Here is an 18729-nt window from a genome sequence, read left to right on the forward strand (position 1 = left end):
TCATGGTTGTTTTCTAGATGATCTGGCCAACTGGATTTTGCAAGCTTTTGGAGAGGGTGGATCAGAAAAGAATTACTTAGTGGAGGAAATGCAGTTCAGGACCTCTGCTTAGCCAACAGTTCCTCAGGAGGTGATAATCTGATGTCTCCAGTAGTGTACATCTTTGCCATTTTTCTGAATGCAATCTGAATGAAATAAAAGTTAATCAGCATCTCTGTAAAAAGCCAACAAGATATGGACTGCAGCTCTTTGCCTCTAAATCCTTACCTCTTTTGAACTGGGATCCCCACCCCAAATGCAATTACATGCACTGGCTCATTCAACTTTAACCACTTCAGCTCCTGAAGATTTTAACCCCCTTAATGACCAGAGCATTTTTTTTTGCGATATGGCACTGCGACGCTGTACCCAAACAAATTAAACCCCGACAATAAAAAAAATAAAATATATATATATATATATATATATATATATATATATATATATATATATATATATATATATATATCAAAAATTTTTTTGCTATATCCATCACTAAAAACAAAAAATTTTTTTTACCACAGTTTAGGCCGATATGTATTCTACATATTTCTACAAATCGCAATAAGTGTATATTGATTGGTTTGCACAAAAGTTATAGCGCCTACAAAATTGGGGATAGATTTATGGCATTTTTAAAATATTTTTTCTTTGTAGTAATGGCAGTGATCTGCGATTTTTTTTTAATCAGGACTGCAACATTGCGGTGGACAGATTGGACACTATTTTGGGACCATTAACATTTATACAGCGACCAGTTAAAAATAGCCACTGATTACTGTATAAATGTCACTGGCAGGGGGTGATTAAGGGGTTGTGTTCCCTCCGTAGTGCTGTACAGCAGTTTTTCATCAGGGTTTGTTCCTGTGCATGTTGGCAAAACAGGAACCAGAGCTTGCATAAGTAGTGAGCAAAGAGGATGACAAGCCCCATGTAATTTTTTAAATTAGAAACAATGGAAGGAAACAAGGATTTTAAAATAATTTTTAAAATAAGACACACTGATGGGGTTAATTACATTAGGCTTTTTAGATTTTTGTGTGCATCTTAAAATGATGGTGTGTGAGAGCCGCACAGGCTGTATAGGAATGAAGCCTAGTGCCCAACATTGTGAGTGCTAGCTGGGAAGGGAGCTTGTCTATGCTCCAGGCAATGGTAGAGAGTGATCAATTGTCCCTATAACCACACAGAGTCAAAACCTGCTGTATTGTAGTGAATGGCAGTCTTGGCCTAGACCCCTGGCAGGCCACATCCCCAATGAGTTTCACCCCCCCTCCTCCCCCCTCCATGAGCAACCTTTGGTGGGGGCGGAGTGAAACGTGTTGGGGCATGGTCCGTCTAGGCTGAGACTGTCATTCACTACCATACAGCAGGTTTTAACTTGATGTGTGGCTCCTGGGACAATCACTAAAATACTTAAAAGCCATATACTATCACATGTCTCACACCTAACCATTCCATTGCTGTTGCTTTTATTTATTTTTTTATTTATTTCAGGTACTTATATAGCGCCATCAATTTACGTAGCGCTTTACATATACATTGTACATTCACATCAGTCCCTACCCTCAAGGAGCTTACAATCTAAGGTCCCTAACTCACATTCATACATACTAGGGACAATTTAGACAGGATCCAATTAACCTACCAGCATGTCTTTGGAGTGTGGGAGGAAACCGGAGTACCCGGAGGAAACCCACGCAGGCACAGGGAGAACATGCAAACTCCAAGCAGGTAGTGTCGTGGTTGGGATTCGAACCAGTGACCCTTCTTACTGCTAGGCGAGAGTGCTACCACTACACCACTGTGCCGCCCTTTATTAATAGAACAGTTATTTTCAACATCCTATATGATGCAAGAATAGTGAGAATGTACTTGAATTCAACCTAGCCAGTTATGTAAACATAAGAAAGAAAAAAAAAAGGAGAAAACACCACATTAGCACATTCTACTTGAACAAATCAAAACATTTTAGTTCCCATTTAATAGCTTATGAGCAAATACATATTCTACAAGACAAGGTGGTCTCATAATACAAGCACAGCATATCATAATAGAAAAAAGTGTTGGCTCACATGAACACTATATTAATGACACTAATAAAGCAAACGTGGTGGAGAGGTCTTATTTACAGAGCACTAAATATTTGTGATTGAAGGCTATGGCTGCTTAGGTCTCCTCCAACGTTTATTTCTATCTTCTGCACAAGAAGAAACTCTTTGCACAGCTGTAAAACTGGAATAGTACGATCATGCAATACACAAATTTTAATCAGAAGTATTAAAGAGATTCAGTTAAGGATTTTAAAAGACCTGTACTATGAGGCAGAAAGCCTCTAGAAGCCCCACGTACAAGAAAAACTTATAGTAAAAGGAAAAAAAAAAACACAGGAAAAAAAGCCTAAAATGAAAAAAAAAAAAAAAGTCCTCTAAGAAATATTTAAAAATGTTTAGTAACGGTGTGGAAACCGTGGTTCATTGGGTCTGTTCTGTCCGCCAAAGTTTCCGCCTTGAAGCCCCACTGCCGATATATTTTGCGAGTTTTCATTTGGAAGAAACCTGCATTACATAAGAAAATATTTTAACACTTTCTATAAAGAAAAAAAAAAAAAAAATGATAATAATTACATTTATTTGCAGCAAAAGATCTAATGTGTTTCTGACACTGGGCTACAGAACTGGCAGTCAGCGGTGACCCAGGTATGCAATTTTTTTTTTATTTCAAAGTCTCCTGCCTGTATGTCATACAATAGGATTTTTGTACTAACCATGAATTCAATTGGAGCCCATGGAGGAACACAAGTATGCAGTTATACGGCCACCTACAGGAGGGCAGGTCATTGGCAAATACAAAAATAATCCAGTTTCTCTCACTGGACTCCAACAAAAGGGGTTTATGGAGCTTACAAAAACTATTTTCCTTCTAGTCAATTGATGGACGCAGGTATTCTGATACTGTCGGGGCATCCAAAAGAAGTCTAACTCAGGGGTGGGCAACAGAAACAACCATAAACAGGCCCAACAAAACAGACAGTTTCTTCCCACACTTCAAAGACATACTGATAGGTAAAGCGGCTCCTGTCTAAATTGGCCCAAGAATGTAAGTATGAATGTGATCTAGTGACCTTGGATTGTAAGCTTGAGAGCAGGGACAAATTCCCATAAAGGGGGGAAAACAAAACAAAAAAAAAGACCCACAACCTGATGTGGTCAACAATGAATGAGGGAACAGATCCCAAAGAATCTTGGGAGACAAACACAGGTCATTAAGAATAAGACCAGCCAGGGTAAGTGGGAGGCCCTACGCCTTTACACCCTTGAACCCCTAGGATCAAGGGATGAGAGCTCCATGTCTATAAGGATTACTCTCGCTAAGTGAGGCCTATCATGGAAAAGCCTGAATCCGCTAGAACACAACAGCCTAAAAAAAAGGTGTGAGGTGAGAGTCCAGAGAATGTTCAAATCGCACAAAGTCAACACAGAACTGAAGGAGAAAAATGCAAGGAAAAAAAAAAAAACTCTACAAAAGTAGTTAGGACATGAGAACTAATTAAAAAAAAATACATGTGAATTAAAAAAGTCCAGCATTTAAATATATTATTATATCTTCAAACGGGTATTTCCAGTGGGTTCAATCTCAAAGATTCTTACCAGATTTTCTAACACATACACCAATCAATGGATCTAATAAAGCTTTCTTTGACTCCAATGGCTCTGTCTTCTATAAACCTCTTCACAATCTCTCTGGGTTTTTTTTTTTTTTTTTTAATTCACCAGGGGACACTGTGCAGTCTAGCACTTTAGCACTAGCAGCTTAGCACTAGATCGGGGACAAGTGAGCACTGGTTTAACCTCCCTGGCGGTATGATTATTTCGGATTTTAGGTGCTGAAAGCGGTACCATTATTTTGCATGGAAATTTGGCGTTTTATATTGTAGGTCTGTAAATCTTAACAATAACACACTTAAATCTGTCCAAACCAGAGTCTAGTAGATATCCTGGGTATGATAAAGTTTGAAACACAAAAACAAATAATATAATAAATAAAAATAAATAATTAAAAAAAAAATAGTAATAAAATAAATTTCCCCACAATTCACTATTGCTCAATTCTGCAAGCGTTCTAATTTACTATAGCTGTTTTCTAGCTGGTCTAAAGCCACTTTTGATGTAAAGGGACAATTTTTGGTTGCTATGGACAATCTCCAGTTTCCAGGCAGAAAGAACAGTGTATATCATGTAAAACTGCATGCAGGGCATGGGACAAAGCACTGGGGACAAAAGGGATGTGAAATCATTTCATACAGTACTGTAATCTGTAAGATTACAGTACTGTATGGGTTATGATTTTTACTTTTTTTTTAATTTGCCGACAGGCTCCGCCCCCGTGCGTCGCGCCTCTCGCAGGGAACGGAGCCTGGCACGGAGAGGCTTCGGAGGAGGACGGAGCCCTCGGACACTGCGGGTGACATCGCAGGATCCCGGGGACAAGGTAAGTAATGCCGCCCCAGGATCCTGCAATGCGATCCCGAGTGTGGCTCGGGGTTACCGCTAATGGTACTGAATTTTAACCCCGAGCCACACTCGGGAAAACCGCCAGGGAGGTTAAGACTTTTAGCAAAAAAACAAAAAAAACAAAAAAACAAAAATGCAATTAAACTGGTTACCAAATCAGGGCTGAAAATTAGAGCTGCTCTGGAATAAAAATGCATTAGCAGACCTTCTATCAGCAGTGAAATGAAGAACTACTAAAAGTCGATAGAAACCAAGGGGAAAAAAAAAAAGTTGGACTTCTCATTAGAATGGACAGATTTTTACAGGTTTACCTGTAAAATTCCTTTTACTTGGATTACATCACAGGACACAGGGTATGATCATTTCTATTATGTTAGGGTTATGTTGCCACCTTCAGATGATTGGACAACAACAACAAGTTAGAAACCTCATTAAGCAGCCCGCAAAACTCGCTGACCAAAGGTAGAGTCCTTTGCAGCTTGAATATTTGCGGTAAAGCTTTCCTTTAAACTTGAGCTACTGAAGCCTGATGACAAATAGCCCAGGAGACACAGACTCCTGGTAGAATGTGCCATCAACAAAAACAGACCATAAGTGGGCAGATCAATTGAGAAATTGTAGATATGGAAGCTGTGTGCCCCTACTTTGGGGCTTCAGGAAGCGCCATGCGAGGAAACAGACTGACAAATTGCAGTGATAGACTTTAGGTAACACATGATAGTACAAACCACCTCCAAGGTGTGATGAGCCTCGTAAGCCTGGCTTAAAATGCTTAAGACACACACACAAAAAAAAAAAAAAAAAAAAAAAAAAAAAAGACAGCTGAGGCTGTAGAATCACTTGTCACAGTGAAACACCAGGAAAGGTTCCTGACAGGAAAGAGAAGCCAATTCCCAAACTGTGCAAACTGAAGTAATGGCTACCAGAAAAATAACCACCTGATTAAGGTCTATGGATTATCCTAGAAGGGAACAAGTGGGGAATTCTGCAATACAGAAAGTAACAAGTTGATGCTCAAAGTCTGAACAGGTGTTCGTGACACCTTTTACAAAGGCACACATCAAGGAATGCAAAGCAATAGGTCTCTGAAAGAGGCCGAAATCTGACTCTTGAATGCATGCCACTGCAGTGGCATGGTCTGAATGAGGCCTTACCAGGAGGCCCTACACACTGACCAATGTAGTAAGGCAAGGCTAACTGCGCTCAATTCAAGATGGGCAACAACCTATTCTGAGGTTATCAAAGCCAGTACCAGATTATAACTTTTTTTATACAGTCACATTAGTCCTTGCCCTCAAGAAGCTTCCAATCTAAGGTCTCCAAACTCACATTCATACATACTAGGGCCAATTTGGACAGCAGCCTATTAACCTAACAGCATGTCTTTGGAGTGTGAGAGGAATGAACTGGAGGCCAAGATGCAACCCACTCACACCATACTTGCAAAGATGAAGAAAAGAAGTTTATAGGTCTTATGGTAAATCTTCCTTGAATTCACCTCCTAAGACTTCAATAAGAAAGACAGAATCAGACACTCCCTTTGTCTCTCAAAACCCTGGCTTCAACTGCCATAGAAAGCTCAAATGTCATCTGCCAACTGGGCTGCAACGTGAGAGAAGAAAGTTCTCCGGGGCAGAAGCCAACGCAGAGGCTGTAATGGCAGGAAATCATAGATTTGGATAAATTGGCCCCATGGTGTCACCACAGCATCTACTGTGAATTCACAAGAATCCCTGGTCTTGGGGTCAACCCTGTCGAGCATTTGGACATCAAAAGATCAACATCCGGGGTACCCGATTGTTGGTAGAGCTCCTCAGACACAGGGCAAACTTCTCCAGACAGTTGCTCATGACTGAGAATATCCGTCTCCTTGATAATTTATGCATGCCACTGCAGTGGCATGGTCTGAATGAGGCCTTACCAGGAGGCCCTACACACTGACCAATGTAGTAAGGCAAGGCTAACTGCGCTCAATTCAAGATGGGCAACAACCTATTCTGAGGTTATCAAGACCCCTGGACCAAGAGACTGTCCAGAAAATCAACCCAGCCCAGCATGTCATCAAGGCCATCCCAGGTAGGGAGAAATGATTTTCCCCATGTTCAAACTCCATGAAGAGATCCACCAATCCAGACAGTCTCCTGCTATGGAGTAATGGCATTGGGGAATCCTCCTTTCCCATGCCATCAAGACATTCTGTTGAAGGGGCCTGGAATGGAACTGGGCATAGACACCGACTCAAGGAGGCTACCATTTTACAAAGGCCTCATTTGTCAAGGAAGTTGACGATACCTTGAGCAAGTGCACCTGTTTTTTTAGAGCAGGACACTTTTTAGGCGTAGATTCCTTCAGATGAGAAATGGTCTCCTCTTTCTAGCACATTCTCCACCGATTTATCCGCCGTTAACAGGGAGGGAGGATAGGGGGGAAGCAACCAAGGTGGTCCAGGCCAGGAAGTATTCTGGAAAGCTGCTGCTGTACTCAGGGATATCAGACGAGAATGCCTCACTGGAGCAAGGTGTCCCAGAAGCAGCGTTACCAGCTAGGTTGAGGCGCTAGATCTGCATGGAACACACTGACCCAAGGGGATATATTGCATGAGGGCTGCATTCAAGTTTCTCACTACCTGTAGGTATTTTGTACCCCTTACCCCCTCTACATTTCCTCCTCTCTGCTGTCAGACATGGCTTGCTGACATGTATTCAGAGAGCCTTGCTAGAAAACAGAAGTCCAAGTCAGCTAGGAGGGCACTGCGTCAACAGACACCAATGTGCTGGTTACCAAAGGAGATTTGACCCTTTCTAACCCTGTCAGTAGCCCACAAGAAAATTGTGTGTGGCCCCTTTAATATTTGCCGTGGCTTGCAGTCCCACACAAGAACTGCTTGTTCCACATAAAATGCACTTGTTCTGCTGTGAAAAAAAATCCAAGAGGGCTGGCTCCGGTGAGCTCTGCCTAACACGTGATGTCATCAGGACGCTGCTGCCAAGCACTCACCATCACCAGGCCCTTCTGGCTAGCTAAACTATTATTATTGTGATTAAAAACAAGAGTGTGCAGGCTACACTAACATGAAACCCAGAATGAAATGGTTTGAGAAGACGCCAATAAAGGGTGATTTCTATGTGCATTTGGCTTCTCAGACCATTGTTTCTGTGTTTCATGTCTGGCGGCAGCTTATTCCTCTTTAGCCACTTGAAGGCAAAGTTACAAGGTCAAAGAATGTGCAATAAAAACAGATTTTAGTTGTAATACATTTCCAAATAAATGAATAATGGAAGCTACAAATGTTACTCAATAAAAGCCCTCTTTTTAATGAAAATGGTTCGTTTTTGCTTGCTCACTGGCATTTTTTTTTTAATTAGTACTGTGCAAAGCCCTTCCATGTGTGCACCCTACTTTAAAACCTAGTGAGAACATGAGGTGGTCACCATTTTAGTTAATTTGATATGCATTGCCTGTGGGTGACTAATTACACAGGCACTGTGTACAGAGTGAAATGGCAGAGGAGGATGAGTAGCCACATACAAATATATAACACTAAAGACCATAGGTGGGGTAGTGCTATGCCATACTGGGAAAGAGCAGAGATATGCGGTACACGTTCCCTGAGGGTGTAAATGAGTACAAGAATACAAGTAGGTTAGGCTCACACATGTGAGGGCTGCATTCTGCGTGTATTCATTTCAATGGGCTGCCCTACATGCAGAAATGAAGGAACGAGCCTGACTCACAGATCTGCATCACCATTTGGTTTCACACATGTGAAAATGGGGACGCCATTAAGAATAGTAAATAGCAGCGCTTTTCAGACACACAATAATGTGAACCTAACTGTACTGCTGACAGCAAACAAGAGTGTGCTCTTCTGCAAAAAAAAAAAAAAAAAAAAGAAGTGGTACAAGGCTTGCATCTTATTTCTGGACTAACTTCCAAGCATTCCATTTATAGTCATAAGCCACTGGAACAGATGTATGCTTACCCATGCACTCCTCCTCTATTCATCTGTCCTGAGGAACCTGGCATACCACGGCCACCTTTTAAAGAAGGAAAGAAGGCAAGACTTATTTTGTATTGTAAGTTTACGCATCATGCAAAGAGTCAAGCAGCACTGTTAAAGTGGAATTCCTTCCCAACTCCCTCCCTGCAACATATGCTATCCTATGTGGAAAAAAAAAAAAAAAAAAAATTATATATACTATAACTTCTGGGAAATCTGGGAGCGGTGAAGTTACCCATAGGCTTCCATCTCAGCTTCTCAGCTTTTGTTGGTGCTCCATATCCCCCCCCCCCCCCCCCCCCCCGACTGGGGAGTCAGATCTGACAGGGCTAGGTAAGACATAGGCATTTATTTAAACAGGCTAGTCAGCAGACATTTTTCTGGTACAATGATTTTATTCAATTTTAAAGGAATAACATTAAAAGCATTCAATCTGCCTGTGCAGGGGCTTGGGATGGCAACATAAATCAGTATAAAGCTTCATGCAGTGTTAAGCAAAAAGAAAAACCAGTAGCAATGGCTAAGTTCAAGGAGTATGAACAACTGAAAAACAAGATCCAGGTAAGATCCACATGGATTTTTTAATGTAAAGCCTGGACAGGTTAATTCCCTCATAAAGGTGTGAACATTTTTAAGACTAGTTTGTGTTAGGGAGGATTTTTTATCTTAGGACCAGAGGCTGGCTTCGCTTTCAATTATTACAAAAAGCTATCCCATCTAATATCAGGGTCACTTTTTCCAACACCATCTACCTTACCTGGTCTTGATCTATCAGATTCCATCTTGCGACCATGATCGCCCCAATCACGTCCATCCCTAACGAAAAACAATAAAGCACTTTCAAAATTTACCCATTAGAAATATTTATATAGCAACAATTTTCAACAGTTTTCCATTTTGTACACAATGCCATGATTGTGAATAAAATACAGGTTTGAGATTCACAATTAAGGAGGCAGAAAACCCAGCACCCAGGGAGACGACATGGGCCAGTGAGGAATCTAACCACCGCACTCTGCTGGAAGGTTGAGGGCAAGTATATTTGAGTTTAGTTACGCTTTAAAATAGTATTAAACCCAAAGACAAAAATGTAGTATATTGCAGCCTAGATGTGGTTGTTGCATTTGTTTATTTTTTTTTGGCTGTTTTTCATTTATTTCACTTGGTGATCCGGGCGGTAACACTTCCTGTCTTAGGGTGTCTGCATTCTGGATGAAGTAGTAAACCCTATAAACCCATATTTTATTCACAATAGAACACATACCAAATGTTTAAAACTGAGAAAATGTAATTGAAGAAAAAATAAAAAAGGTAATTTCAAAACTGATGGCAGCAACATGTCTCCCAAAAGATGGGACAGAGCCATGTTTACCACGGTGTAGCGTCTCCTCTTAACACTCCGTAAACATGAGTGAGAACTGAGGAGACTTGTTGCCGGAGATTTGAGAGTGGAATGTGGTCTCATTCTTGCTTGATATAGGATTCAAACTACAGGCAGGCCAGTTGAGCACCCAGACCTTAATAAAAACAATGCTGTTGTCATATATGCAGTTTAGCATTGTCTCTCTGAAATATGCAAGGCCTTCCCTGAAAAAGAGGTCATCTGGATGAGAGCATATTCTGCTCTAAAACCTGGATATCTTTCAGCATTCATAGTGCCTTTCCAGATGTGCAGGCTGCCGTTTCATACATACTTATGCACCCCACACCATCAGAGAGGCAGACTTTTTAACTTTAGCACATAACGGGCCAGAATGTTCCTCTCTTCTTTAATTTGGAGGTCACGGCGCCCATGGTTGCCAAAATGAATGCCAGATCTCGATTTGTCTGACCGCAGGACTTTGCAACTGACCACTTTAAATGAGCTTTGGCCCAGAGAAGATGGTGGTGTTTCTACATGTTTAGGTATGGCTTCTTTGCATGAAAGAGCTTCTTACATAACATAGCTAACTATGTTCACACACAATGATTTTTGGAAGAATTTCTGAGCCCATGCAGTGATGTCAATTACAGAATCATGCCGGTTTTTAATGCAGTGCTGTCTGAGGGCCTAAAGATCACGAGTATCCATTATTGCTTTTTGGCTTTGTCTGTTGCACACAGATTTCTCCAGATTCTCAGAATCTTTTGTTGATATTATGGACTGTAGATGAGGTTATATTTAGAGTCTTTGCAATTTTACATTAAAAGAGAAGTATGGGTTTGAGGTTTTTCCCCCAGTCATACTTACCTAGGTGGATGCAGCATTGGACCGATGCTGCATCTGTCCCCGTCGCCTCTTCACTGAGAACATCGCCAATGCCTCGGTTCTCACAGACCCAAGTGGAGAGCTGCTGCCTGTCAGTCACTGGAGTGTTGAGGATGGGCGGGGAGCGGCCATCTCAGTGGCTCGCCGAGATGCCTATCAGTGCGGGCACCTGGACTGATGCTGGTGACTTCAGCAGAGAGCGGACTTCAAACCGCTCTGCTGAAAACGGGTCATAGGAGTGCAAAACGAATTGCACTCTTGTGACCCTTAGGATAAGCCCAGCCGAAAGAGCTCAGGCTGGACTACCTTTGAGAAATTTTTAGATGCAGCTTTTCAGACTGGCTTACCTTTGCCGATCTTTACTTGTGAGAAACTGACTCGATACAAAGCTCTTTTTTTGCCCAATCATGTTACTGACTTCTTGCCAATTAACCTAGTCAAAAGGTTCTTCCAGCTCTTCCTTGTTCATACCACCTACTTTGCTGTCCCAATTTAAGATGTGTTGCGGCCAATTTCAAAATTACCTGACTTATCTTAAAATGGTACACTTTCTCAGTTTAAATATAGGTTTATGAGATTTGCAAATCATTGCATTATGCAGGTTTTACAATAGAAAAAAAAATAATATATATACACACACATACATATATACACACACAAATAAAAAAAAAAAAAAAATATATATATATATATATATATATATATACATATACACACACATATACACACACACACCGTGGGGACCGGAAAGTATTCAGACCCCCTTAAATTTTTCACTCTGTTGTATTGCAACCATTTGCTAAAATCATTTAAGTTCATTTTTTTTTCCCTCAATGTACACAGCACCCCATATTGACAGAAAAACACAGAATTGTTGACATTTTTGCAGATTTATTAAAAAAGAAAAACTGAAATATCACATGGTTCTAAGTATTCAGACCCTTTGCTGTGACACTCATATTTAACTCGGGTGCTGTCCATTTCTTCTTATCATCCTTGAGATGGTCCTACACCTTCATTTGAGTCCAGCTGTGTTTGATTATACTGATTCGACTTGATTAGGAAAGCCACACATTTGTCTATATAAGACCTTACAGCTCACAGTGAATGTCAGAGCAAATGAGAATCATGAGGTCAAAAGGAACTGCCTGAAGAGCTCAGAGACAGAATTGTGGCAAGGCACAGATCTCGCCAAGGTCACAAAAAAATTTCTGCTGCACTTAAGGTTCCTAAGAGCACAGTTGCCTCCAAAATCCTTAAATGGAAGATGTTTGGGACGACCAGAACCCTTCCTAGAGCTGGCCGTCTGGCCAAACTGAGCTATCGGGGGAGAAGAGCCTTTCTGAGAGAGTTAAAGAAGAACCCAAAGATCACTGTGGCTGAGCTCCAGAGATGGGAGAAAGTCAACCATCAAGGCAGCCCTCCACCAGTCAGGGCTTTATGGCAGAGTGGCCCGACTGAAGCCTCTCCTCAGTGCAAGACACATGAAAGCCGCATGGAGTTTGCTAAAAAAACACACCTGAAGGACCCGAAGATGGTGAGAAATAAGATTCTCTGGTCTGATGAGACCAAAATAGAACTTTTTGGCCTTAATTCTAAGCGGTATGTGTGGAGAAAACCAGGCACTGCTCATCACCTGTCCAATACAGTCCCAACAGTGAAACATGGTGGTGGCAGCATCATGCTGTGGGGGTGTTTTTCAGCTGCAGGGACAGGACGACTGGTTGCAATCGAGGGAAAGATGAATGTGGCCAAGTACAGGGATATCCTGGACAAAAACCTTCTCCAGAGTGCTCAGGACCTCTGTCTTGTTGGAAGGTAAACCTTCGGCCCAGTCTATGACCCTAAGCACACAGCTAAAATAACGAAGGAGTGGCTGTTCTTGAATGGCCCAACCAGAGCTCTGACTTAAACCCAATTGAGCATCTCTGGAGAGACCTAAAAATGGCTGTCCACCAGCGTTTACCATCCAACCTGACAGAACTGGAGAGGATCTGCAAGGAGGAATGGCAGAGGATCCCCAAATCCAGGTGTGAAAAACTTGTTGCATCTTTCCCAAAAAGACTCATGGCTGTATTAGTTTAAAGGGGTGTTTCTACTCAATACTGAGCAAAGGGTCTGAATACTTAGGACCATGTGATATTTCAGTTTTTCTTTTTTAATAAATCTGCAAAAAGGTCAACAATTCTGTGTTTTTCTGTCAATATGGGGTGCTGTGTGTACATGGAGGAAAAAACAAATGAACTTAAAGTGGAGTTCCACCAACTTTTACAACTCTTCAGCATCCCTCACTAAACTGTGCATTGTAAACAAATTGGATCTATATATTTTTTTTTTCTCAGCACCTACTGTATATCTGCTGTATTCATTTTTCACTTCCTCCTCCCTGGCAGCGGCCCATCGCATCATTTCCTGTTTGCAATGCCTTCTGGGAAGGAGCGACAACTTCCTCTGAAACTGCTGTTGCTATGGAAACCTGACCTGAAACCTATTACACTGCTTGTGCTGCACTGAGCATGTGCGAGATCTGCAAGGATAAGATCCAGGAAGAAATACAGTCTGGCTTCAGATGCCCACACTTAAGATGTAAGTTTATAAAATAACAAACTACTGCTATAAACTAACAAAACAGACCTTAGTTTACAGACTAAACTTTACTAGAATACGTTAAGCTTGTGTATTATAGGGGTATTTTTATTTAAAAAGTATAATTTCGGCCGGAACACCACTTTAAATGATTTTAGCAAATGGCTGCACTATAACAGAGTGAAAAATTTAAGGGGGTCTGAATACTTTCCATCCCCACTGTATATGCGCACACACACACATCATCTGTATCTCACAAGAGTACACCCCTCACATTTTTTGTAAATATTTTATTATATCTTTTCATGTGACAACACTGAAGAAATGACACTTTGCTACAATGTAAAATAGTGAGTGTACAGCTTGTATAACAGTGTAAATTTACTGTCCCCTCTGGCAACAAAAGTGAGTACACCCCTAAATGAAAATGTCCATATTGGGCCCAATTAGCCATTTACCCTCCCCTGTGTCATGTTACTTGTTAGTGTTACTAGGTCTCAGGTGTGAATGGGGAGTAGGTGTGTTAAATTTGGTTTAATCGCTCTCTCATACTGGTCACTGGAATTTCAACATGGCACCTCATGGCAAAGAACTCTGAGGATCTGAAAAAAAGAATTGTTGCTCTACATAAAGATGGCCAATGCTATAAGAAGATTGCCAAGACCCTGAAACAGGACAGGTTCCACTCAGAACAAGCCTCACCATGGTCGACAAAAGGATTCGAGTGCATGTGCTCAATGTCATATCCAGAGGTTGTCTTTGAGACAGTGAGGGGTGTACTCACTTTTGTGAAAAAATGTATATATCTATAGCCTCTGAAAAATTGTAGGCAAGTGTAGGGAAATTCTGTAAAGAATGCTTTCAAATTATATATTTGAAAGCATTCTTACTTTATAGAATTTCCCTACACGTGCCTAAAATTTTCAGTGTGTGTATATGTGTAAATATATATATATATTTTACCAATATGCAAAGTGGCTTCAAACCAGCATCAATTCTTACACTTGCAAGTTATTGGTTTTACAGAATTTGAGGAACAGCCAAACACTGCTACTAAGGTGAGATTGTGGACTAGTTTCAAGTCACACCTTTCATGTTTGAGGCAGCATTTCTGCAAATGGAGTTAGAAGATTTGGTCAGGATCAACGTTGTCCTCAATGCTAATACAGGCAGATAAGTATCCATCATGCCATACCATCAGGCAGGCGTGTGATTGGCTCAAAATTTGTTCTGCAGCAGGACAACGACCCCAAACATGCAGCCAAAGTCAATAATAACTTTTAGTGTACCACTTGATTCTCTAATAATAAAAAAAAATATAAAAAAAGAATGCTCAGTATGAAGAACGAGGAGTCCTGGAAGTGATGGTTTGGCCCCCACAGAGCCCCAATCTCAATATCAAGTCTGTCTGGGATTACATGGAGACAGAAGGATCTGAGGCAGCCTACATCCACAGAAGACCTGTGGTTAGTTCTCAAAGGTGTTTGTATCGGAACTCTGCAGGTAGGTTGTTCTAAACTGTGTGCAAGTGTGCCTAGAAGAATGCTGCTTTAAAAGGCAACAGGTGGTCAAACCAAATATGGATTTGGATTTCTCTTCATATACTTTTAATTCTTGATTTACAGCATACCTTTTGAGATTAGATAGATATACACACACACTATGCATCTCGTTTAACACTGTCCACCCCCTCCCCGAGGCATTTATTTAGGGCACAGGGTGACTAATTTTGCATGAATACATTTTCTAAATATAGGCCCATTTGTAGCCATATAATAACCACCACATTATTTGTGAGGTAAATGCTCTGGTGCCCACCCCAAAGATATCAATACAAGTTCAAAATAGAAAAAGAGGAGCCTGTGGGTCTTGCAATGAAGAGGAGTCCAAGCAACAGCATTTTTTGATCGGCGTTTCCACAGAGTTCCATCCAACCTGCTTTGACTCATCTCAGTTGCAAAACCTGTGAGTGCTTCTAGCCTCTATACCCATTTTGGACAAATACAAAAAGCACTTTATCTAGAGCAACCCCACATCTCTCTCAGAGATCCAAAACATAATGCAATAAAAGCTGTATGAAATTGCAATTGTATAATAAATTCTCCGTGGACTGTTGTCCAATTGAAAAGTTCAGTTGTAGCATATTCATCCAGATGTTGCATATTTATTCAGTGTCCACAATGAGTGATATGACAAAGATTTTCTCAAATATTTATCCACACCCATCCATATCCAGTATGTTACAACTGTGGGGGCAATGGAACTCAGGCACAGTTCAGTTCAACAATGCCCAGTGTGAGTGCACCCTAAATTCATTAGACTACCTAGAAAATATTTGGTGCATTTGATTTTTCAAATAAACTGGCCTTTCATACAAATAACTACAAAATAGAATCTTATTGATGCTGCTGTTTGCATTTATTTTTGTATTCAATCTGATAGGATCTCCAGGCAAGCTAGTTTATATGTGGTTGGTCTGCATTAGCGATCCCACTAACAAACTGCCCGTGCTATGTAAAAATAGCTAAAGGACAAACCTTCCTGGCGGTGGCACAGCTCTTCCATCATCTGCACGCCTATCATAATCTCCCCACCCATCACGCTGATCTCTCCCATGCCGATCTGAGTAATTCTACAGCATGAAGGGGAGGGAAAAAAAAAAATATTAGAACACTACTAAAGAGGGGGAGGGGTCTGTCAGGGCAAAAATTCTCTCTCATACAATACACTTACCATATCTCTGCCACCCATGCCAGACCTTGAATCATCCCTCCTGAAGAAGAAAAACAGAGGGTGCGAAAGCATTAATGTAGGTAACCACCTAGGGTCTTGTTCATAAGGGCAGTGAGTATGCAGGTGTTTAGAAAGTGATACTGCCTCCTGAAAGCCTCCCCCTTTCTTACCCCAAGAGGGATACTGCATTACAAGAATGCGCCACAATCTCGGGGTGCCTTTGACTTGCATGTTTTGAAAATTGCACTGCCTCGAAAATGTGACATGCCTAATGAAACTTGCTATACTGCCAACATTGGCGGTCAAAAACACAGATCAACCCTTTGTTCTTACCATCAAATGATCTATATGATACGAAGTACTAGTGAGTAACTCAATTAGGGGTCATATGTACCTTAAATAGTCTTCAAATACATTATTACAGGAAATGAGAGTCTAGTTTTCTACAAAAAAAGGAAGGGAAATCCCCTAGTCGATTTACTTCTTGTCACTTAACCAAACATGCTTCAGAAAGAGTGAATTTATTCTTTCTGCGCATGTGCTCCGACCTAAATAGTCCCACCCTAACCCTCCACAGATTTGTGATCCGTGGCCTTCGTCTGCCTTCATGCCACAGAACAAGTCTCTCTCTCTCTCTCCTGGCCAAGCTCATCCAAGTCTGTCTGGCCAGGTTGACACCATAGAAGTCTATAGGGGTAAAACGCACAGGCCCAGCCAGCAGTTGTGACTCTACTGTGTACTCTTTAAAGCAGCCTGTAGATTATGGATTTGTTTTCGTTCAGCCAGCCGGCTAAAGAAAAAATATATAGAGGGAAAAAAAAAAAAAAACCGACAACTACCCCATCCACACATTCAAGGTGGATGGGGGAATCCTCCCGCTGAGCCTTTGTATTCTGACAAGCACTATACATACAATACTTGTATTCTGACTGGAGCTCTGTACATAGGTTTGAATAAAAACTCAAATACTCCCCGGGCAATAAGGCACTGTACGTTGCCAGGTAAAAAAAAAAAAAAAAAAAAAATATATGATATGGCTTTCTGAAGAGAAAGGAGAATCAAAATATTTAAAACCAAAAAAAAAAAAAATGAAATTCAATTATTTTGTGGACATCTGTGACCCAAGCTTTGGAAAGAAAAAAGTAGTTTGCAAATATTTACCTTCTCCCCACTCTGTTGTATAGAGGTTGTGGTTGCCCTTTAAGCTGAGAAAAGTTGGCAAAGGACTAGACTGGCCAGGTTGGCCTCTGGATTGAAACTTGGACTTGGCCCAGGAAGCCATTACATTGCTCCTCCTGAAAATGTGGCACTTACCAAGTAAAGTTGGGTACACAGTTTTTTCTTCATTCAACCCAGCGAACTGAATGAAAAAAAACCTGACAGATCGCTGTACTAACATTGCTTGTGTTAGAACGGGGATCTCTCCAGCTGTGCCTTTGTGTTCTGACCCCTGCCAGAAAACATTGATCGGATGACAGTCGAATGATGGTTTTCAAGCATGTCTATTTGAGAGAAGCTAGTCTTAAGACCGGCTTCTGAAGATCAGACGCTGTACACACGGGCTGAAAGTAGGCTGGATCCAACGGTGTTCTGGGAAGATTTTCAACCATGTCACTTCCGGTGACTCTCCAGCAGCAATAATTGGAATTTGAAGAGTTGGCGGTTTTCAGAGAACACCGGCAGTGTATACTTGGAATCAACTGATCTTTTGTGTGACGATTTTTCTGTGCCGATACAATACCGATATTTCGGCCACTTCTGCCAATATTATTTGCCGATATTTTGTACATTTAAAAAAGAAAAAAAAAAAAAAAAAAAAAAAAAAAAAAAAAAATTACACTGTCCTTAGTTTTTTTTTTTTTTAAATCACAATTATTGCGGTCACAGGGAATGTAAACATCCCTTGTGACAGTAATAGGTATGGACAGGTACTTTTATGGAGAGATTGAGGGACCCCAAACCCCTCCCTCTGCACTTGAAAGTATTCAAACGTCAGGATCGGCGTTTAAACACTTTATTTTTTAAGCTGGCACCTTCAAGATGCCAGCAATCCAGGAAGTGATGTCATGACATCGCTTCCTGGTTACAAGATCCAAGACCCGAACCAAGCATTGGCCAGAATGCGGACATGTCGGCTGGTTGCTCTGGCCTCCCAGTGGGACGGGAGAGCCCGGGCAAGCGGCGGGAGGGACGTCCCCTTTCACTGCTTCTAACAGCAGAGTGGCTGCTGAGCCGCATCAGTTATTACAATAAAGCAAACCCCTTGAAGCAATAGTCTGTAATAGCGGTCAATTTTTTGACCGACACTTCTGAAAACGTGAATATCGGCCGATCTCTAGCATATACACTACGGTACGCGATATGATTGGACATTGTTAGTCCACCCGGTAGTGACCATGTCCATCTCCAAGGCGGCAACTTTTTCCTCCTTACCCGGTGTTCTGTCTAAACAGTCAACTCGTGTACTGTACTTTATGCGCTGTCGGTGTTCTGTGAAAACAGCCAACTCATCTAAATCTCCAATTATTGCTGCTGGAGAGTCCCCAGAAGTGACATGGTTGGAGATTTTGGCGAGTTAGAGTTTTTGGCACAACATCAGTCGATTTCGG

General features: G+C 41.3%; 1 protein-coding gene across 2 annotated transcripts in view; it reads right to left on the reverse strand.

Annotated features, from left to right (window-relative positions):
* Positions 1-1985: 1985 nt before the first annotated feature.
* Positions 1986-18729, reverse strand: part of LOC141105239 (scaffold attachment factor B2-like) — a 140517-nt gene continuing 123773 nt past the window's right edge. The window contains exons 15-19 of one of the 2 annotated variants that reach the window (XM_073595129.1): positions 16121-16160; positions 15925-16019; positions 9311-9369; positions 8536-8590; positions 1986-2597 (exon numbers count right to left, since the gene is read on the reverse strand). In XM_073595129.1, coding sequence (XP_073451230.1) covers positions 2489-2597; positions 8536-8590; positions 9311-9369; positions 15925-16019; positions 16121-16160 — 358 coding nt within the window. In that variant the 3' untranslated portion in view covers positions 1986-2488. The remainder of the gene's footprint in view (positions 2598-8535; positions 8591-9310; positions 9370-15924; positions 16020-16120; positions 16161-18729) is intronic. The other variant, XM_073595136.1, reaches the window with a different exon arrangement.

This window comes from Aquarana catesbeiana, linkage group LG01, assembly GCF_042186555.1.
Source record: "Aquarana catesbeiana isolate 2022-GZ linkage group LG01, ASM4218655v1, whole genome shotgun sequence".
NCBI classification, from domain to species: domain Eukaryota; kingdom Metazoa; phylum Chordata; class Amphibia; order Anura; family Ranidae; genus Aquarana; species Aquarana catesbeiana.